This window comes from Pelodiscus sinensis, chromosome 2, assembly GCF_052426305.1.
Source record: "Pelodiscus sinensis isolate ZL-2025 chromosome 2, ASM5242630v1, whole genome shotgun sequence".
Taxonomy (NCBI): Eukaryota; Metazoa; Chordata; order Testudines; family Trionychidae; genus Pelodiscus; species Pelodiscus sinensis.
Window position 1 is genome coordinate 189,753,697 of NC_143053.1, and position 23,139 is coordinate 189,776,835.

The following is a 23,139-nucleotide window of genomic DNA, read 5'->3' on the forward strand; positions in this document are numbered from 1 at the left end:
CCCATTGGGGGCTCATACCCCATTCCTCCCTCACCTTCTTCCACTTACCCCTCCCTAGCCCCCCTTCCTGATGTAAAAAATAAAGGACACGTGTGTTCAAAAATAGAAACTCTGTTTATTTAACAAAACTCGGAGGGGGGGATTAACCTTGGGGAGACTGGGAAAAGGAGGTGGGAGGGGGAAGAGAGAGGCTGGGAGAGGGGAGGGGGAAACCTGGGAGGAGGGAGCTGGAAGGGGGAAACCAGGGGAAGAAGGAGGAGGGGAAGTATCAAACTATGGTACGCCCACATCTTCAGTACTGTGTAGAGATGTGATCTCCTCACCCCAGAAAAGATATTTTGGCCTTGGAAAGGGTTCAGAAAAGGGCAACTAAAATGATCAGGGGTTTGGAACAGGTCCCGTATGAGGAGAGGCTAAAGTGACTGGGACTGTTCAGTTTGGAAAAGAGGAGACTGAGGGAGGATATGATAGAGGCCTATAAAATCATGAATGGTGTAGAGGGGGTGCATAAAGAAAAGTTCTTCATTAGTTCCCATAATAGAAGGACTAGAGGACACCAAAGGAAAGGAATGGGTAGCAGGCTTCAAACTAATAACAGAAAGTTCTTCTTCACAAAGCAAATAGTCAACCTGTGGAACTCCTTGCTACAGGAGGCTGTGAAGGCTAGAACTAGAACAGAGTTTAAAGAGAAGTTAGATAAAGTCATGAAGGTTGGGTCTATGGAGTGCTATTAGCCAGGGGGTAGGAACAGTGTCCCTGGCCTTTCTTTGTAGAAGGCTGGAGAGGGGTGGCACGAGACAAATGGCTTGGTCATTGTCTTCAGTCCATCCCCTCCGGGGTAGTTGGTGTTAGCCGCTGTCGGTAGACAGGCTACTGGGCTAGATGGACCTTTGGTCTGACCCAGTACGGCCGTTCTTATGTTCTTGTGTTCTAAGCTCAGGGCTCAGGGTCAGGGGTCTCACCGGACCACCTTGATTTTCACGCAAACCTGCTCCTGGGTTCGCATGTGGCCTTTGGTGGCCAGGCTGGCAGCTATCCTGCCCTAGACGGCAGCTTTCCTGTGCCTAGTGCGGAGGTCGTGAACGTTGGAGGCCTTCCCACAAACCTGGATGCGGTCCACGATCTCCGCACTAGATCAGGAGGGTTTCCGCCTCTTCCGGCCCCGGGCAGGCTCCTGGGAGCCGCCAGCCTGGTCCCGGGAAGAGGCGGAGGGCTGGGTGGCAGCGGGTGGCTGGCTCGTGCTGTGCCAGGTGCAGGGTCTGCTGGCTGGGTGCTGGCAGGCTTGCACCTGGCATGGGCACTGTACCCCTTTAAGGGATCCGGGGCCGGGAGGGGGGGCAGAAGAATTTCTCTGGTTGTGCCCAGAGTGGCCACCAGGGCAAGCTGGGAAGGGCTAGCCTCCAGCTAGTTCGAATTAAGTGGCTACACAGCCCTTAATTTGAACTACTTAATTCAAACTAGACGTTAGTCCTCGTAGAATGAGGTTTACCTAGTTCGAATTAAGCGCTCCGCTAGTTCGAATTAAGTTCGTACTAGCAGTTTGCCTGTGTAGCGCCTATGCTGTTAGTTCGAATTAATTTTGTAGTGTAGACATACCCAGAGAGTATAGTTATCAATGGTTCACAGTCATGCTGGAAAGGCATAATGAATGGGGTTCCGCAGGGGTTTGTTTTGGGACTGGTTCTGTGCAATATCTTTATCAATGATTAGATCATGGCATATAGTGTATGCTTATAAAGTTTACAGATGATACCAAGCTGGGAGGGGTTGCAAGTCCTCTGGGGGATAAGATTGTAATTCAAAATGATCTGGTCAAACTGGAGAAATGATCTGAGGTTTATAGGGTGAAATTCAGTAAGGACAAATGTAAATTACTCCACTTAGCAATGAACAATCAGTTTCACACATGCAAAATCAGAAGTGAGTGTCTAGGAAGGATTACTACAGAAAGGGATCTAGGAGTCATAGACCACAAAATAAATATGAGTCAATACTGTAGCAAAAAAGCAAGCATCATTCTGGGATGCACTAATAGGAGTATTGAAAGCAAGAGATAGGAAATATTTTTTCTGCTCTACTCTGCAATGATTTGGCCTCATCTGGAGTATTGTGTCCAGCTTTGGGCACCAATTTCAGGAAAGATGTGAAAAATTGGAGATGGTCTAGAAAAGAGCAACAAGAATGATGAACAGTCTAGAAAATATGAACTGTAAGGAAAGACAGAAAGGATTGAGTTCGTTTATTTTGGAAAAAGAAGACTGGGAGGAGACATAATAGTTTTCAAGTACTTAAAAGGGTGTTACAAGGAGGAGGGAGAAAAAATTATTCTCCTTAACATCTGATGGTGGGACAAGAAGCAATGGGCTTAAAGTGCAGCCAGAGAGGTTTAAGTTGGATGTAAGGAAAAACTTCCTGTCAGGGTATTTAAGTACTGGAATAAATCGCCTAACAAAGTTGTGGAATCTCCATCATTGGAGATTTTTAAGAGCAGGTTAGACATACATCTGTCAGGGATGATCAGATGGTGCTTGGTCCTGCCATGAGTGCAGAGGACTGGATCACCTTTTGAGGTCCCTTCTGGTTCTAGTATTCTAGGATTGTATGATTAAAGTGAGAAGGGACCATCATGATTGTCTAGTCTGACTTCCTGTACATCGTAGGCCCCCAAACCTCATTGTAATAACCTCTAGCATGGTCTTTTTCCACTAGGGTTGTTCTTCCATCTTGGTCTGATCTCCCAGGCAGTCTTCCAAGTTCTTCTTCACTTCACTGAGATCCTCTCCCAAAAACAGGCAAAGTTTCTCCCTCCTCACTGAGCTCACTGGTTCTGCGGAGCCTTCTTCTTTTTGGCCCCTTGATGTGATCACCGGCATAGTTGTAGGTCCCTGGGCTTACTCTTTTTAATGCAGCCATCTTCTGCTCTGCACAGGGAATTTCCTAATTTTCTTCAGGTGGGGTTCATTTTATAATGACGGTTGGCTTAGCCCCTAGGATCTCCAGCCCACAGGACAAGCCATGTTGTTAACCGCACCTTTCTCAAATTCCTGTCTTTGTCTAAGGGAGTTATATGAAGGTGAGATTAAAGGAGTTGCAGCTGTACATCCTGCTTTGAAGTCACTTTTGCACAGGAAGACAGCTGAAGTCACGTAGCCACAACGTACAGCTTCTTGTCCTTCTGAAAAGAATACAGTATGGCACCAACAAGTACATATTGCTTGGATGTGCCCACTAACTGGCAGGCTACACCTCCCTTGGGGATAACAATACCTAGATGTGTTATAGTGCTTTTCATCCATAGATTTCAAAGTGCTAGACAGGGCATATTGATGTGAATACCACCTACTTAAATACTATGGACCTGCCTCTGCTGTAGTCAAGTGCAAAACTCATTGTCTTCAACAGGAGCAGGATAATAACCTATCAAGGAACCGTATTCTGCTACTAGTGTGGTTACCAGCCAGGATGCAAAATGTATATTTATAGACATTAGGCTTATAGCTTTTTATAGCATATCATTAAATTTTAGGCAGAACTCATTAAAACTGGCCAATATTGCTGTATTTTAGTGTATAAGTAGCATTGCTCAGATATGAGTTTCTTTTATGAGTTGACAGTTGTTTTTATTTATTTATCTATTTCTTTTTGACATATTCAGAATATAAAATAATTGTCATAGATTTGCCATAGACTGATACACATAAATCCTAAGACTCATGAACACTCAAGTTATGAACTTAACAAGTAACATCATTTTAATTGGCTAAAATGTATGTTTCTAAAATAGTTTTAATTAATGCACTATTATATGGCATTATGTTCTTATGTTCTTATGGCTCCAGTGCACACTCCAAGATGCTCCAACTCAACAGGGTTAGTGACAAATAAAAAATGAAACCCATCTATTATATATTAAATTTTAAGTCAAGACCATGAACCCACATGAGTCAATCATCAATACTACTTCGGGTAGTGTCCCCATGGGTGCTCCACTTTAGGTGTCGGGCTCATCTGGGCACCGCAGGTCAGAGATTGGTCAGCTGTGGTTCAGCCGGACCGCACATGCGTGGTGGCTGCACGTGCTGTTTGCACCGTTTGTGAATTTTTTCACGCAGTCCGGCTCCCGCCAGTTCCTCCTAACCGTTCATGATTGCAGGTGGAGCAAACCCCTTCTCCTCAGTCTGACCAAAGAAACCTGTTAAAAAATTATAAATAGTTAGATAAAAGTTGATAGTTAGTTATAGTAGTAGTTATATAGTTCGTTCTTGTTCTTGTTTAAAAAAAAAAAGAGAGAAGAATTTTTTCTCAGACTACTAGTTATAGTTTCCAGTATGCCGGGGTCTCCCGGTTTCAAGAAGTGCATGGCGTGCCGCGACACAATACCGGCATCAGATGGACATTCACTTGTATAAAGTATTTGGGCAATGATCCTATCCCTCAGAAATGCCCACACTGTTCGAAGCTGACAGCCCAGGCCAGACACGACCACGAGATGCGGCTTAAAATGCTTCTCTTCAGCAAGGTGTTACAGCCTGCTGACACCGAGTCGCCCAAACCACCAACATCTTTGGGGCCAACAGTGGGCAAAAAGTCACCCCCCCCCCCGACACTCATCATCTTCGTGAAAGAGCGTGGGTGACAAGCCGGGTACCTCGGGATCGATGGTACTCCGGCATGCTGAAAGGCACAAGACAAGCCACAGCATAGCAGAACCGAGCCCTTCCCACCATCTCTGGCACTGGTTCCAGCCCCAAGGCCTAATTCTGCCCCGCTGTGCATAAAACGAAAGTCTACGGCACCAATAACTAAGGCTCCGTTGTCAGCAGTTCTGGCACCGACATCTATACCTACAGTGGCACCGACCCCTACGGCACCGGGATCGACGGCGCCAGCTACTGCGGCACCATCCCCGGCAACATCTCTGGCACCATCACAGAGCGGCTCATCCACACCAATATTGGTGCTGACCGCCATGACGTCACCAGGTACAACAGCACAGGGCGCTCTTCAGCCATCAGTGGCACCGGTATAGCGCATGTCCCACTCTAGCGTACACCTTTCTCTGGTGCTGGGGAAAGCCAAACACAAATCTAGAAGGCTGATAACATCTTCCCCAAGCTCAGAACGGGCTGTCTTTTCCCCTCAACTGCAGTCGCCAGCCTCTGTCTTTTCAGTGCCATTACAACAGGAAAGCCACATTATGCTCAAGCCCGAACAACATAGACCCTCACCACGGTATTCACCATCACCACAGCGATATCACAGGCGTTCACATTCTTCATCGTATGCCATAGCTAGATCTCATTCTCCTGAATCCCCCACACGCTCTTCGTGTTCCAGGTACTGCTATGATACTGCAAGGAGATACTTGCCAGACTATACTCCCAAGACAGTATTATCATGATCGGTACCACTGGCATCGAGACTACCACTACAGACACCACTACTCTTCAGGCCACTCTTCTTCGAGGTCTCTGCAACGCTACCGACGGCGCTCTCACAGCAATGTCTGGTTACCAACACCACTGGAACCTCCTACAAGGCCACCTACACTGTCCAGAGATGTTCCTTTCTCTTTTCCACAACCAGAACCAACGGAACTACTCGGGCCTGTGCAGACATAGTCTCAAGTGCAATCTCTGATGGATCAATCTTCCTGCTTGCCAGATGACGCAGTTTTTCCGGGTGACTCTTCTCCCACAGATGACATTCGTCAATTTCACGACGTCTTTAAGAGGGTAGCAGAATCTCAAGAAGTCCAACTGAGCGAGGTCCAACAGAAACAACATCGCCTCCTAAAAAATCTTCAACCTTCACAGAAATAAAAAATGGCATTACTGTTGGATGATGCAATTCTAGAGTTTTCAAATGACATTTGGCAGACGCCAGCATCTTCTCAGGCCACGCATAAGATGGTGGACAAGAAATATTTTGTCCCCTCAAAGGGAATGGAATTTTTGTTCAGATACCCACAGCCAAATTCATTGGTTGTTGATACAGCTCAACAAAGAGCCAAGGCGCCACAATACAAAAATGCTGCTTCTGATAAAGAGGCTAAATGATTAGACCTCTTTGAACGAAAAGTTTATTCCTCTGCCACGCTGATCCTTAGGATGGCGAACTATGCCATCCTCCTTTATAACCACAACTTTGATAATTATACAAAGTTAGTGACACTATTGGAACACCTACTTGAGGACAAGCGGCAAGTTCTAATATCAGTAGTCCAGGAAAGCTACACGGCCTCAAGGAGGGCCTTACAGATTTCTCTGGACATTGCGGATGCAGCAGCTCATACCACCGCAACATTGGTGGTCATGATTAGATCACCTTGGCCGTAGTTGGCTTCAGTGCCTAAGGAGCTACAGGCCAAGGTTGAAGATTTGCCCTTCAACAGGCAGAGTCTCTTTGCCAAAAAGACCAATCAAGTTCTACACTCGGGCAAAGACTCCAGAACAACTTTGAGAACGCTAGGGATATACACGCCACCATATCGTCGTAAGCCTTACACACCTTACTACAAACAGAGGCCTTTCTCATATTCTGCACCTAGATATAGGCAATATGACCAACAGCAGCGCGGCAGACCTTGACAATGGAAGTGCTGGCCGCAGACGAGTAGGACGCCCAATCCTCAAAACAACAGGCAGCCAGTTGGACGGTCCAGTTGAGGGACTGCAGATCATTCCCCTGACATACCCCCGGGATCACAGAAGTTATTTCACCATCGCCTAAGACCTTCCCAACTCAGGTGGTCAACCATCACCACCAACCGGTGGGTCTGGGAACTGATAATATCTGGGTATTTGATTCCACTTCTTTCTCTCCCTCCTACCTCCCCCCCATCCCCGTCCCTCTTCAGGGACCCATCTCAGGACACTCTCTTAATGCACGAGGTTCTATGACTCATAGGGATTGGGGCAGTGGAGAGAGTGCTCGAACAGTTTCACGGCAAAGTATTCTATTCTCGTTATTTCCTCACCGAGAAGAAATCAGGAGGCTGGAGGCCTATTCTGGACCTTCGATGTCTCAACCAGTATCTCCGGAAACACAAATTCAAGATGGTGACATTAACTTCTATTTTTCTCGCGCTAACCATGGGAAATTGGTTCACGTCCCTCGATTTGCAGGATGCATATTTCCATGTGACAATACATCCTTCCTCAGGTTCATCATAGGCTCACAGCACTTTCAATACAAGGTCCTTCCATTCGGCCTATCATCAGCACCCAGGGTCTTCTCCAAGACATTGTTAGTGATGGCTGCGTATCTGCATTGCCAGGGTATCATGATGTTCCCCTACTTGGACAATTGTCTAATCAAGGCGCATACGTACGATCATATGCTTCGCGCCACTGAAGTCACAAGGAACTTATTTTTGGCTCTGGGTCTCATAGTCAACGTCCCAAAGTCCTCATTCATACTGCAAAGGTCCCTCGAGTTCATTGGGGCACAGTTAGATTCTACAATAGCCAAGGCCTATCTTCCTCAGGAAAGATTCCACAAAATACAGAATCTTGCACAGACATTTTCTGTCAGTCCCAAGGTGCCGATACTTACCTGTCTGCAACTCATGGGACACATGGCTGCCACAACATACGTGGTGCAACATGAGAGGTTACACCTCAGATGCCTCCAATATTGGCTGGCCTCACTCTATCGCCCAGGCAATCAAGACCTGGTAACCGTACCATTGATGGTACGACAATCCCTAACATGGTGGACTTCTCCTACCAACATGCTCTCAGGTGTTCCGTTCCACTGTCCACAACCAATGTTCCAAATTACTTTGGACGCATCTCTTCTAGGTTGGGGAGCCCACTGTGCGGGCGATTATGCTCAAGGACAGTGGAATGAACGGGAGGCCCTTCAACATATCAGTTTTCTGGAGCTCAGGGCAGTGTTCAACGCATGCAAGATATTCCTACCAAAGATTCGCTGCCAGACAGTTCAAATCCTCACCAACAACACTACCGCAGTTTACTATATCAACCGTCAGGGCGGAGCCAGATCCAAGTCCCTCTGCGCAGACTCCATGAGACTCTGCAACTGGTATAGACGCTACGGAGTCAGAATAATAGCCACATATCTCCCAGGAAAGGACAATACCATTGTCGATGCCCTAAGCAGGCATTTTTTTCCCCAGCACGAGTGGAAACTCAACCCAGCTGTAACTCATTCTCTATTTCAACAATGGGGATACCCCTCTATAGACCTTTTTGCATAACATCTCAATACAAAATGCCCCAAATACTGCTCCAGAGTGGGTCTGGGACTGAAATCACTGGGGTATGCATTTCTGATAAACTGGAGTTGTCATCTACTCTGTGCCTTTCCTCCAGTTCCACTTCTTCCAAAGGTACTGAAAAAGATAACCGAAGACAGGGCCACAGTCATACTTATAGCCCTGTTCTGGCCCAGACAGACTTGGCTTCCTCTCCACCTACAAATGTCTCTCCAGCCCCCATATCGCTTGCCAAAACGACCCAACCTTCTGATGCAACCAGGCCTGTCCATGACACTCCCCCAAATTGATCAGCTACACCTCACTGCGTAGCTCCTAGCTGGTTCCACCGCACAGAAGTCTTCTGCTCCCAAGAGGTGAAACATGTACTAATGTATAGTAGACACAATTCAACCTGAAAAACTTACCTTTATAAGTGGTGTCGTTTTCACTCCTGGTGTACTGCCAATAGTCTTGATGCGATGTACATTCCAATCCATCGCATTCTGGACTATGTACTTCATTTGCACCATTTTGGACTGGAACTCTCGTCCATCAAAGTTCATCTCGCAGTGATCTCTGCATTTAGACAATCGATTGAGGGTTTTTCAGTATTTGCTCATCCAATGACCAAAAGTTTTTTAAAAGGCATAACAAATCTATACCCTCTGCGCAGAAAACCTCCTGCGCTATGGTATTTGGAACTAGTCTTGGACACTCTCACATATCCACCGTTTGAGCCCTTAGCTACCTGTGACATTGCTGCACTCACTCTGAAAGTTACCTTCCTCCTGGCTATAACGTCAGCTTCACGGGTTGGGGAACTGACTGCTCTCTCAGCCAGTCTGCCATACACAGTGTTTACCAAGCAGGGAATAATACTTTGATCCCACCCTAATTTTTTACCGAAAGTGAATTCGGAATTCCATATTAACAAGCCTATAATACGCCCAACATTCTATCCTAAACCACATATCTCTAACCATGAAGCCCGCTTACAGACCTTAGACGTCCATAGAGCCTTGGCTTTCTACCTTGAGAGAACGCACCCTTTCCATCAGTTGCAACGTCTCCTATTATGCACAGGCGAACGAGCTAAGGGCCAACCATTGCCATCACAGCGTATTTATAACTTGATTATAAAATGTATTACAATGTGCTACTCATTATGCAACAAGCCAATACCTACCTCAATGAATGCTCATTCCACCAGGGCAACATCTACCTTGATGGCCTTCCTTAAAGGTGTCCTGCTACAAGACATTCGCCGCACGGCAACCTGGTCCTCAGACATGACATTTGCTAAACATTATGCTATCGATGCTACTGCTCGGGACTCAGCACTGGCCTCTGCAGTACTTTCCACAGTAACGAGATCCTAATTTTGATCCCACCTCCGTACATGAGGCTACTGCTCTGTACTCACCTAGAGTGGAGCACCCATTGGGACACTACCCAAAGAAGAAGAGGAAGTTACTCACCTTGTGCAGTAACAACGGTTCTTCAAGATGTGTGTCCCCGGGGGTGCTCCACGACCTGCCCCCCTCCCCACTTCAGACTCTCTTCTTTATATCTTTCAGGAGTGATCTGATTAGGAGGAACTGGCGGGAGCCGGACCGCACGTAAACTCTCAAACGGCGCAAACAGCCCGCGCCACCACTGCACATGCATGGTCCGGCTGAACCACGGCTGACAAATCTCTGACTTGCAGCACCGGGACAAGCCCGACACCTAGAGTGGAGCATCCACGGGGACATACACCTCGAAGAACCGTCATTACTGCACAAGGTGAGTAACTTCCTCAATCACTTTAAAACCAAACAGCGGCATACGTAACGGGAGTAGAGGAAAGGAAAGTTCTTAGCTAGAACAGGCACAATGTGTTGCAATACTTTACATGCTTATGGAGCAAGAGCTGGAGTGAAAAAGAGTCTGAAAGAAATTACTCCTCATATAGCTTAAGCACTCAGAGGCAGTGTGACGGACTGGGCCGGGTCTGGGCACAACTGAGGGCATCTGCTCAAGGTGAATTGCTCAAAACCAGGGCTCCTTACAGCCCGTGACTGGAGACCTTTCCCAAATGGGCCACAAACCAGTCACACTGAGCGCTTTGGCTGCCAATCTGGCCAGCAGGAAGCCTCATGAGCAAAACCCCTCAGACACGCCAGCTCTCCCTGTGCCACAATCAGCCCCAGGCCTTACTCACAGGTGAGGGGTTATAGAACCCAATCTCACCTACCCAAAATGGGTCCTCCCCGTCCCTAAGAACCAGCCACAAATCCCCGGTCAGTTTACTCTTTGGATCTTATCCACAAGAGCACGCTGGGCCAGTTCTTTAGAATCTAAAATCTAAAGGTTTATTAATAAAAGAAAGAAAAGGTTGAGAGTAAGGTTCTTAAGGAAAATACACTACATGCACCAATCACCAAGTTCTTGATGCAGGCTCTCAGCAGAGATGTTATAAACTGCTAGCTTAAAAGTCTCTGGTGTACATCCTATGTCAGGATGGGCCAACAATCCTTCCCAGCTCTCTGTCCCTCACAAGGCTTGTGACAGACCTGGCCGAGTCTGGGCACAGCTGAGGGCGTCCGCTCAGAGCGAATTGTTCAAATTCAGCTCCTTACAGCCCCCAGACTGGAGACCTTTCCTAATAGGCCACAACTAGTCCCACAGAGCAGTTCAGCTGCCTGCCTGAAACCCCTCCAACGCCCCAGCAATAGCCGTGCCCTAGATGGCCCTGGGCCTCGTACACAGATAAGGGGTTTTAGGGTCCAATCTCACCTTCCCCGAACAAGTCCTGTCCGGTTCCAAGAAACCAGCCACAGATCCCAGGTCAATATATGCTCTGGACCTTACCCACAAATCACGCTGAGCCAATGCTTTAGAATCTAAAATCTAAAGGTTTATTACTATAAGAAAGAAAAGCATGAGAGTAAGGTTGTTAAAGTATCATACATTACATGCATCGAATCACCCAGTTCTCGATGCAGGCTTGCAGCAGAGATGTTATAGCTGCTGGATTAAAAGTCCTTGGTGCACATCTTATGCCAAGATGGGTCCACAGTTCTTCCCAGCTCGTGAATCCCTGCGAGGCCGCATCTGGGGTCAGGAGCAAATCTGCAGACCAACATGGAATCGACGACATGGCATATTTATCCCCCCTTCCTGGTTTCTTCCAAGCTGGCTAGAGTCACATGGCCAGTGGCCAGGTGTGTCTTTGTCCTCCAGAGATCCATTGTTCCCTGGAGACTTGCTCATTAGCATGTCCATAGGCTGAGCATTCTTCACCTATTCTCAGCCACAAACAGAGAAATATTCAGTATCCACACAGAATACACGCTTATAACTTCACACACAGATATTATACGATATATATATATATATATATATATATATATATATATATATATATATATATATATATAGCATATATATAGCATATATAGAATCAGTATAAAGTAAGCTTTTGTTTGACACCTCACATGGCTCCCTTTGTACCAATTTTGGGGTGAACACCCCCCCATAGGTGCAGCAGTGATCCGGCTGCTCCCCTCAAAATCCAATAACGTGACAAGGTTGCATCTGGGATCAGTAGCAGAATTGAAGAACAGATGGAGACTGCCACCTGGCACTTTTGTATCCGTTCCTGGTATCTCCCCAGTGGAGCAGGTCACATGGTCAAGTGACCTATCTCTGTTTCACATGTCAGCAGCCATTTTGCCCTGTCTGTCTGCTTGTTTCCAGAGGCATTCCTCAGGTGTGTATTGGCCTCTCTGAGAGCCATTGTCCCTGGGACTGTCCTAGTTAGCATAGTCATTGACTGAACAATTGTTCTTTACAACAGGCAATCCAGACCAGTATCAGCACAGAGTTCACATTCATAACTCCACATACAGACATCATACAAGTACATGAGTACCATACATAGAATCAGTAGAACATAAGCTTTCATTTGACACCCCACATGTCACCCAACCTTGCACCCCATTCTTCCTCTCCCTATAAGGCCCTGCTCCTAGTGAGGTCAAAAGCCTTGGCTTGGTTATGGTAAGAGCAGCAGCTATCCAAGGAGTCTGGATGGCTATGGGGAAACTTGGACTCTCCACCTGCCTTGGGTGGTGTGCCCCAGGCAGTTGGAGGGTTCAGGACTCCCCACAGCAACCCAGGCTCCCAGAGAGGCTATTTCTATGGCCTGGCTTCATTTTCTGGTATGGCCAGAGGGTAGAGTTCAAGGGGAAGAGCAGGGGGCAGAGGGTCTCAGAGAAGAATAGGAGTGGGTTCAGGGTCATAGATTTGGCAGCTTATGTCCCTCCCCCACTTCTTACCCAGTTCAAGTGCTCCTGCGGGGCCCCCAAATTAGCCAGGGCCCCTGGGTATGGGCCCAAAGTTCATCTACCACTATAAGCACTAGAATTATAGAAACCATATAAATGTAGGGAACTCTTTTTATCTGAACCGCATGTGTTATCTGAAATGGAATCCATTTTTCTGTTTTAGTTAGAGACCTCTTATTTAAGATGGATTAAATGGTAAAACTAGCACAACTCTTTTTTGATACTAGGGTTTTTCTTTTTTTCTGAGCTCCAACATGATTTTCACAGAATTGGACTACTGTACCTGTAGACTTATTTCCAAAATGATCACATAGGATTTTACTCCAGAGCTTTTTTGCTGCATAAATCTCAGTTCATGATATTCCTGAATGCACAGTGTCTGCTCCTTCTATACTAAGCAGCACTAACAATGATGATTTTCCTTTGTTTCTTTTCCAGGAAAATGGCGTATATATAGTAGCAAACCTGATTTTACCAAATAGAAAAAGGAATGCAGTAAAAGCTAATTTATTACAGGTAATTCTCCTTCATATTAAAAGCTTTACACAATTAGCACATTGAGAAATTAACTTACACAGAAATTAACTTACACAGTATAATAAGTTAATTAACTTATTAACCAGTCATCTGAAGAAGTGCTCATGATACCATCTACATGTTTTATTAGTCTTTAAGGTGCTACTAGACAATTGTTTTTTAAGTTTTTCCAGTTACAGATGAACTTGGCTACCCCTCTGAAGCTTATGAAACAAATGGCAGATGACTATTCCACAGTGTGTTTCTATTATAAAATATTTTGTGTGGTTTTTGTACACTATGTAACATAGATAGAAAAAAATGTATATTTAGTTATGATGAAATCTCATTTTCTAGGCAGCCCAATGTATATTCTCCCTTTATCATGCCTGTGGCTTTCAGTGAAAGCTTATAAACACTCGACCCAATGGTATGACTTAAGTATTTTTGAGTTGGAGCACCTTGCTGTGTTTGTTAAATAAAGTATAGCAAAACACAACATAAAGTAATATAAATTAAATTTTAAGATGATCAATCTTTGCTAAAGATTGGATGGCTTCTATGTTTGTTATGTAAATATATTGGTTATAGTCAACTCAGGTTGGCAGTGACTATAGGTGTTAACTATCTGATAGCTATTCTTTGGCCTCTGTGAAAAAAAATTAGTGTCTTTCTGATTTCTAGTGAATAGTTGTTCATGTCCGTAAAATCATCACCATAAATGTCACCTAGCAACCTCTCTTAGTAGAGAGGAAAAGATGACAATGCTTATTGTGTTTTCCCACAGTAGTCCCTCAAGATCAGGCTTTGAGTTTGCACTGCATATGCTCTTTATGGATTAATTATAGATGAGACTGCAGTCTCCATACGTTAACTACTGTCTATCATCTGCACTAAAGTTACTTTTATAATGCTTAATTTAATTTAAAACTTCTTGTAACATTATTCTTTAAAGGAAATTAAAGAGGGAGTACATTTATATAATATTTTTGAAACTTTATGAAATTTAAGAGTCAGGCATCTGTTTAACAATAGTATCATATATATGCATATTTTTAATTATATTATTTTACCAAGTGTATTAACTCCAATTTAGTACTTCAGCATAAAGTTACAAGAGATTATATTGTACAATTGATCATAAGATAATGTAATATAATTTAAATATAATGTGACATCAGGTAATTTAATAAGAAGCGTTTTCCTACCACATCCAAGTAAATGGTAAAAAATATATCTTTAATCCAAACATGTTTAACATCTCATGGTGCTTTCTGTAGTCCCTTTCTCATAATTATTGATTTCCAGGATATTTGTAAATTTTATTAATTTCATGGGTTTATTTCTTATAGTTTGGCCCAGTATATTTATCTCGCTAATCAGTCCCTTCATTCTTTCTATTTACTTAAGGATCACACAGGTCATTACTTGGGGAGTAGTTATAATATCACATTAATTCAGTATATAAAGAATATGCTACATTAAATCTGCAGCTTTTTTACAGCCATCAATGTGTTAATCTCAGAATACTGTTGTAAGAAAGGAAGGTACAGGCAGTCCCCGGATTACGTATAAGATAGGGACTATAGGTTTGTTCTTAAGTTGAATTTGTATGTAAGTCGGAACTGGCTCCAGATTCAGCTGCTGCCACTGAAACTGACCAGGGGCTGACTACAGGAAGCCCGAGGCAGAGTTGCTCTGCCCCCAGCTTCCTGGAATCAGCCTGATCAGTTTCAACAGCTGCTGAATCTGGAGCCTGGGACAGAACAGCTGGGGTGCTGCCTGGTAGGTTCCCACAGGACCAACCCGGCAGCACCCCAGCTGCTCTACCCGAGGCGTCCCGCAACAAAAGCCTGGTCTGCTGGGGGGGAGGGAGCTTTACTTGGGTGTCGCTGGTCTGCTGGGGGGATCCAGTGGCTTTTCTGGACCCCCCCCCCCAGCAAACCAGGGGGACAGGAGCAAAGCCGCCCAGGCGGCGGGGGTCCCGCTGCCTGGGCGGCTTTGCTCCCGGGCAAACGAGCAAAGCCGCCCAGGCGGCGGCTTTGCTCGGGTGTCCCTGGTCTGCTGGGGGGGGGGGTCCAGCGGCTTTGCTGGACCCCCCCAGCAGACCAGGGAGACCGGGAGAAGCTTTTCTCGCCCCGGAGGACACGGGTGGCGACCCGCCGCCCGTGAGCTCCCGGGCGAGAAAAGCCCCGTTCGTAAGTGCGGATCCGACATAAGTCGGATCCCCATAAGTCGGGGACTGCATGTATAGTATTCTCATTTCACAGGAAGAAATTGATCAATAGAGAGATTACTGGTATATAGGAACATCTGTAGTAGAACTGGGAATGGAGGATGGATCTCTTGGTTTATAGTACTGTGCTTCAGTCATATGAACCTTCTTCCTTCCAACGTTTACAACTATGCACCATCCCTAAAAAGGAAAACATTTAAAGTAATAACTATGACTCCAGTCTTGCAAATTACTCGACATTGATAGACTGTGTGTGTCTCAGAAGAATATTGGAACTACAATACCTGATGTTTTTCTTGTGTCCAAAGGGCAGTTATTTTGGAATAAGAAAAAAACTGGTGTTCTTTAAAAAAAAAAACCCTGTGTTTTTGCGGTATTGGTGATTCATGCCCTACTTCCCTCAAAAATAGTGATTAACTTCTATCTCCTTCATTGTTTTGCAGTCATTACTCAGAGAAAACTCCTAACATCTAAGTAAGGGCCACTGGATTAGACCCATATTAGAATATTTAGTCAAGAATGTCATCTTACAGTCTGAATATTATTTAGACTTATTTATATTATTGTTTCCATTGTTTTGGTAACTCATTTTCTTTTGACTTACACATTGTAGCCATTTTTGTTTCAATAGCTAGTTTTGCAGTGCATCAGATACATGGATACAGTTAGACAGAACTCGAGGGCTGCGTCTAGACTGTCATGATTTTGCAGAAATACTCTTAATGGAAAAGTTTTTCCGTTAAAAGTATTTCTGCAAAAGAGCGTCTAGATTGGCAAGGATGCTTTTGCGCAAAAAGTGCTTTTTTGCCTCATACTAAGGGTATGTCTACACTACAAAGTTAATTCGAATTAACGGACGTTAGTTCGAATTAACTTTGATAGGCGCTTCACTAGCGCTCCGTTAGTTCGAACTTAATTCGAACTAATGGAGCGCTTAGTTTGAACTAGGTAAACCTCATTCCACGAGGACTAAGCCTAGTTCAAACTTACTAGTTCGAATTAAGGGCTGTGTAGACCCTTAATTCGAACTAGAGGGAGGCTGGCACTTCCCAGGTTCCCCCTGGTGGCCTCTCTGGGCACAACCAGGAAAACTCCTCTCCTCTCCCCCAGCCCCGGGTCCTTAAAGGGGTAGACTCTGGCCAGACGGCACTTGAGACAGCCAGCCCTGCCAGCGGTCTCTGCCCCGACCCAGTGGCCTGACCATGAGCCAGGCAGCCAGTGGCAGCGAGCCGTCTCCTGCCCAGTCCCCCAGCACCCAGGGGCCAGCCAGGGGCCGTAGACAGCGCGCGGCCCCCTGGACTAGTGCGGAGGTCATGGACCTCATTGAGGTTTGGGGGCAGACCCCCAACCTCCATGATCTCCGCACTAGGAGGAGGAACGCGGCCGTCTGTGGCCGCATAGCGACTGCCATGGTCCAAAAGGGACACAGGCGCTCCCGGGAGCAGGTGCGTGCGCATTAAAGTGAAGCAGCTGCAGCAGGGGTATGCCAGGGCTACCAGGGGCGGCGCCGCTGCAGGGGCTGACACCTGCCCCTACTTCCCCGCCCTCGATAGACTCTTGGGGGGCGGGGCGGGGCGGTCCGTGCCAGCCCGGGGGACAGCGAGCCGGGACCGGAGAGCCCTGACCCGAGCACACCGGAGGGGCCACCGCAGGATGTCCCAGCGTCCAGGGAGACCGTACCGGGTAAGTAGTTCGAATTAAGTAGTTCGGGGGGGGAGGCGGGAGGGACACCAGAGACCACGCACGTGGGCCATGCCTTCCACGGATCACGCAGACACCTGTGCACGTGCTCGCACGTGCCATGCCGCCCTTGGGCAGGTGGCTCCAGCTGCGTGACACCCAGGGGCCATGGCCCAATAGGCACATGCTTGTGCGAAGAGACCTGACATGCTCCCAACCCCGGGGCGGGACCCAGCAGGATGCTTTCCCTTCACATGTCCCCTCTACACAGAGGCAGGGGACATCTCCCCCTCCCTCCCGCCGCCCCGGCCACACTATACATGGCACAGGGACATGGGTGTGGTCTTGGGGCAGCTCCCAGTCCCGGGGAGAGCCAGACATCCTAACCATGGCCTCTGTACAAGCACTGCGGCTCTGATGGTGCAGGACATGGTCACCCTCATGTTGCGGGGTGGGGGAGAGGGCTGGGCATCATCCTCTTTGTCCCCAGGGAGAACTGACCACTTCTCTTCTTTCTCTACAGCTGCACCAGCTGCTCATGCAGGGCGCACCACCCCGCCCGGGACATGCTCCCGCACCCGTGGCCTGCTCCGGACCGCAGCACGGAGCAGGAGTACTGGGACCAGCACCTGGGGTCCTTGAGAGCCGTGCACCGCACACTGGAGGCCTGGATGCGGGCAGACCTCCCGCTCCGCCATGAGCTGCTGGCTGAGGTCCAAGGGCTGAGCACAAACCTGCAAGTCCTGCTGCAGAGCATGGTGCCCCGTGCCGGTCCTGCGCCTGCTGCCCCCCCAACTGCTGTCCCTCCTCCCACTCCTGCCCCCCCTCCCACCTCTTCCTCCTCAACCCCCACACCAGCTTCCTCAATGTCCACACCCCCCACCTCAACCTCCGCACCCTCCACTTCATCCCCCCGGGGACGCCGAGGCCCCCTCCCTCGCTGTGCTGGGAGGCGGTTGGCCCGGCGAGACTCCCACCCCTGATCCTTGAGTTTCCCCACCCCCTCCTTTCCCTTGCTTCCCCCTTCTAGCTCCCTCCTCCCAGTTTTCCCCCTCCCCCTCCCACCCTCTCTCTTCCCCTCTCCCACCTCCTTTTCCCAGTTTCCCCCAGTTTTGTTAAATAAAGAGTTTCTATTTTTGAACACGTGTCCTTTATTTTGTACATCAGGAAGGGGGGCTAGGGAAGGGTAAGTGGAAGGAGGTGAGGGTGGAATGGGGTACGAGCCCCCGATGGGGAGGACTGGGCTGGCTCTGCAGGCTCCTCGGGGTGGAAGCTCTCCTGCTGCCTCCCAATTGCTTCCTCTCCCCGGATGGCAGCCTGCAGCAAGTGCAGCTGGTCTGATGGCCGTGTGCTGTGATGTGCCCAGTGTGGGTACTCCGGGCACTCCAAGCCAGGACTGCTTTGCAAGCGGGGCACCCCTGAGAACTGTCTGTCCGGGGCGGGGGTTGGGTCCCTTTAAGCACAGCCCTCGGCTAGCCTGAGACAGCAGCTCCATGCTCTAAGTCCTCCTCTGATGCCCTGCCGGCACTGCTTCCGGCCATCCTTAAGCCCTGTTCAGGGTCCACTTAACGTGGACATGCTAGTTCGAATTAGCAAAACGCTAATTCGAACTAGTTTTTTAGTCTGGATCCGTTAGTTCGAATTAGCTTAGTTTGAATTAACTAATTCGAACTAAGTTAGTTTGAATTAACGTTGTAGTGTGGACATACCCTAAGAGACTTTAATTTAATCCATCATGGCCATCATGATTCGTTTTATGTATGTTTTCTCTAATAGTGATTATATAGAAACAGAGGTAGGTGGAGATTTTTTTTTGTAAATAGGATCAAGTGAATACATGTGGCTAATTTTCATATTCTTGTAGATTTAGGGTTTTTTGTTTCTTTGTTTTTGTCTCCTGTTGACATTCTAGGGCTCTGTACTTCAGTTTCCAGTAAAAAGGGCCGTATTTGTTCCTTGTTTTTAGTATAACTCTATTGGCTTCCAAGGGTTCCTCTGGAGTCATAGAGTAGAATGTGGCTCAAAGACTTCAGCAGTGCAGACATAAAATTATTCAGGGTCTAATGTATCTATGCAACTTCATAGTTTTTTTTCCAAGAGGGCCTGCCCACATTTGAAATACAACATACACTGAAGCAGATGGCTTGTGACTAAAGTGTAGAGCTGTTTATTTTTGGTTGCTTGAGGATGATTACCATTCTAGTTGCCTGACCTAATTAATTAAAAATGATGGTTAAAAATATGCGTAAGGTCCTTGCAGTTTTATAAGCAGCTTTTAAATCTGTACATAATTTGTGATTAATTTAAGCATTTCTCTCACCCTAGTGTTATGCTTTCAGAGCCTTGAGATTTCTCTTCAGTATGGAAAGAAATAGACATCTCTTCAAAAGGTATTTTAATAAATAAATTGCTATATGGGGCGGCATTTGTAGAGTTTACAAACCATAATTCAGGTAAATTGTCAGTTAATGCCAGGCTTAGTTTTCAAATGTAGTAATTGATTTTCAGAGACTGAGGGTACAGCTAGACTACAAGGCTGTGTCTACACTGGCACCCTTTTCCGTAAAAGGGATGCTAATGAGACACTTTGGAATTGCAAATGCCGCGGGGGATTTAAATATCCCCTGCGGCATTTGCATGAACATGGCTGCCGCTTTTTTCCGGCTCGGGGTTTTGCCGGAGAAAAGCGCCAGGCTAGACGGGATCTTATTCTACTTGAATAATAGGAATAAGGGATCTTGCGGAAAAGGGCTTATTTTCAGCAAGATCCCGTCTAGACTGGCGCTTTTCTCCGGCAAAACCCCGAGCCGGAAAAAAGCGGCAGCCATGTTCATGTAAATGCCGCGGGGGATTTAAATATCCCCCGCGGCATTTGCAATTCCAAAGTGTCTCATTAGCATCCCTTTTACGGAAAAGGGTGCCAGTGTAGACACAGCCCAAGAGTTTTTCTGGGATACCAGAGGTATCTTCATCTGCATCCAGGGCCGCATTTGCTCTTCCACTTTTTTTGCAGAAGAGCAAACGCGCTCTTTCGGAGGCTCTGTATTCCTCCTTCTATAAGGATAAGGGGGCTTCCAAAAGAGGGGGGTTTTCTGGCATTTGGCCCAGTCTAGATGGGCCAAATGTCAAGAGAGCCTCTCCCGACAAAAGGATCGGAAAAAGCTATGCAAAATGAGGAGCGCATTTTGTGTAGCTTTTTCTGAAAAATAAATGTAGTCTAGACATACCCCGAGAGAAAAATAAAATCTCAAAGCTCATATCCTCCACTCTTCTCTATAGCTGAAAATAACTGTGCGTGCAGTTGAACCATTGTAATAATACTGCTGTATGAGGCAGGATTTAAAGAGTTAGTGCAGGGGCCCATACCATAGTAACTCTAGAGGACCCAGCTCATTAGAAGCTGCTCTTGCATTTCTATGTAGCAAATTTTGAAGAAAGCATGAGGTAGAGTGATGTTAGGACTGTTGCATATGCCACTGTATAGGTCCATCAGCCCTTTCACGGAAGATGAGCATAGCTGTGTGAGAAGCAACACGGAACCTCCAAACTATAGTGCCAGATACGAAGTAGTCTGGGAGGAATGGATTCTTTCCCTTTCTTTCCCTTTTGAGAATTGATCCTGCATCAAGCCTGTTTACTTGGACTGGGTGTTGGTTGTTGGCCCTAAATGAAGACAAATGTCTGCCACCAATAACCATCTCTATTTGAAAGATGTTACTAGAGTTCCACCAGAAAGTTAGACTATGAAGTTCCTGGGTACTCAAATGCCTAACTGTAGCATAAGAATAACAAACTGCAAATAGGCTGTGACTTGGTAGTTCTTACCTATCCATCACTTGTTATCGAAAGAGTTAAATGGTAGAATTACAAACAAACACAGACTGATCATCTTACTTTTATCTTAATAAAGCTGACTTGGCCAGTTTTCCTTTTCCTGGAAAAGTTCTAGCCTAAAAAAATGTGCAATAGTACTAGGAGATGAACTGTGATTGAGCCATTTCCTGATTTGTCATTTTGTAACTTTACTCTTCCTGATTTCCATTCCTGTCATTCCTCACCCTTGTTATAGGTCTTGTAGAAAAAGAAGAAAACAATACATCAACCAAACATTTAACTACCAAGGCTTTGCCAATTTTTATTCTTTTAATTGGATTTGTTTTAATCCTTTCCCTATGCTTTATCTGTTTGTGTCTTTTTTATTGTAAATTATAGAATAAGGATTACAGCCCCAATCCTGAACATAGACAGGTATTAGTCACGTAAATTAAAGCTTTACTGGAAGTTGCCGAGATCAGGCAAATCTAAACTAAATATATGCATACCCAACAGCAGAATTACATAGATATACCGTTGCATCCACATGGATCTGAATTTACTTCAGTGGAGCTCCACTTTTGTATAGCGTAGGATCTATATTTTATACAGTATCCAGCAAAATGATGTCCCAGTCTCAGCAGGGACCTTTGGAAATTTTCTGTAGTCTCACATAGTGGCTATTTGAGGTGAGGAATATTTGAATGGCTTGGTCAAAAATAATTATTTTTTAGAAAGTTATAAAATAAGGTTAGCAAAATAAAAGTTTTCACTTTGTAATTATGATCAGTATCTAAATTTATGAAAATGTTTAATATTTTTAGACTCTTCCCAACTGATTTATTTGAGATCTTCATTGATATTGGACATTATGTTCGTAACATCAGTGCTTATGAAGAGCTGGTATCAAAGCTGAATTCATTGCAGGTAAGCACACAGTTTTCAGTTTTTTCATGAGGTTAAAATAACTGTTCTTTTCAGTTTGATGAATATACAAATAATCAAAATTGCATTTTTTTTGAAAATTTTATAATTAGGAGGATGAACTGAAGCAAATTGCTGAAAGTATTGAAAGCATTAATCAGAATAAAGCACCTTCAAAATACATAGGCAATTATGCAATTTTAGATCATCTTGGCAGTGGAGCTTTTGGAAGTGTTTATAAGGTAAACTTAGTTTTTGATATTAACTAACAATTTTCTGTTGACATTTCTGTATTTTTCCCACCATTTTTTAGGTTTATTGTGAATCTGTTTGACACCGTTTGTACCTGTAAAAGTAGCAATATGTTTCTCAGAACAACAGTGCTCTTACTATTCTTTTTCTTTGTGTTACTTTTCACAGATAGCAGTTCTGTCTGCTGGAAAGTGTGACAAATCTGTGTAATCCGTAGAGATTCGCACAGTTGTTTCTCAAAGCCCCACACAGAGCATCTATGAAGTTTTTTAAAACATCTAAGCAAACCCTGCAGGACACTGCTAACTAAATTATTGGTCTCTATAACTTTTTAGCTGATCTCACGATAACTACAGAAAGAGTAATGATTTTAGAATTTATGAGAGAGATTAAGACTCATTTATCATCACGATTAATGTCCTTTCTGACCCGATCCTTTTTTGTTAATTTTTACATATTTTCATCCCCTGTAGGTTAGAAAACATAATGGCCAAAATCTACTAGCAATGAAAGAAGTCAATTTACATAATCCAGCATTTGGAAAGGATAAAAAAGACAGAGACAGCAGTGTAAAGAACATTGTTTCCGAATTAACAATCATTAAAGAACAGGTAAATGTCATAAACCTTTCACTGGGGACAATTTATAAAAATTTCTCACCATCACTAACATGAGCTCAGCTGTTGGGAGTCCTAGTGTACATAGCAGGGGTCAGCAACCTTTGTAAAGTGGTGTGCTGCTGCCCTGGGCCATGCCACTGTCCCAGGAATGGGGGGGTTATGGGCAGGCGCCCTGCATGGTCTGCTGCCCTGGGCTCCTCTCCAGTGTTTCCTGTGGGGAGAGAAGGAGCAGCATGCATACACTTCCCTGAAAGCTGGATGCAATGCAGTGATTCGGGGCCTTCCCCTCTCCCTGCAGGAAGCTGGTACTGGCTCCAATCTTGCAAGGGGCACAATGTTGGATCGCCAGCATGGGCTAGGGTCAGGGTGGCACGGGGATGGGTGGGCGACCCTGGGGTGTCCAACTCATGGGTGTCCCATGGGCGCCAAGGGGCCAACGTGACTTTGGAGAGGGGGGATCCCCATCCATTTTCCATTACCTCAGCTGCCACCACCACCTAGCCCCAGAGCTGCAGCCCAGGCAGCACTCACCCTCTAGTTCTC

General features: G+C 45.9%; 1 protein-coding gene across 4 annotated transcripts in view; it reads left to right on the plus strand.

The window, feature by feature from the left end:
• Positions 1 to 23,139, plus strand: part of NEK10 (NIMA related kinase 10) — a 200,924-nt gene that overhangs the window by 50,211 nt on the left and 127,574 nt on the right. For 3 of the 4 annotated variants that reach the window (XM_014579152.4, XM_025190296.3, XM_089776621.1), the window contains 5 exons: positions 12,994 to 13,071; positions 19,313 to 19,377; positions 21,625 to 21,727; positions 21,838 to 21,966; positions 22,450 to 22,587. In XM_014579152.4, coding sequence (XP_014434638.2) covers positions 12,994 to 13,071; positions 19,313 to 19,377; positions 21,625 to 21,727; positions 21,838 to 21,966; positions 22,450 to 22,587 — 513 coding nt within the window. The remainder of the gene's footprint in view (positions 1 to 12,993; positions 13,072 to 19,312; positions 19,378 to 21,624; positions 21,728 to 21,837; positions 21,967 to 22,449; positions 22,588 to 23,139) is intronic. The other variant, XM_089776619.1, reaches the window with a different exon arrangement.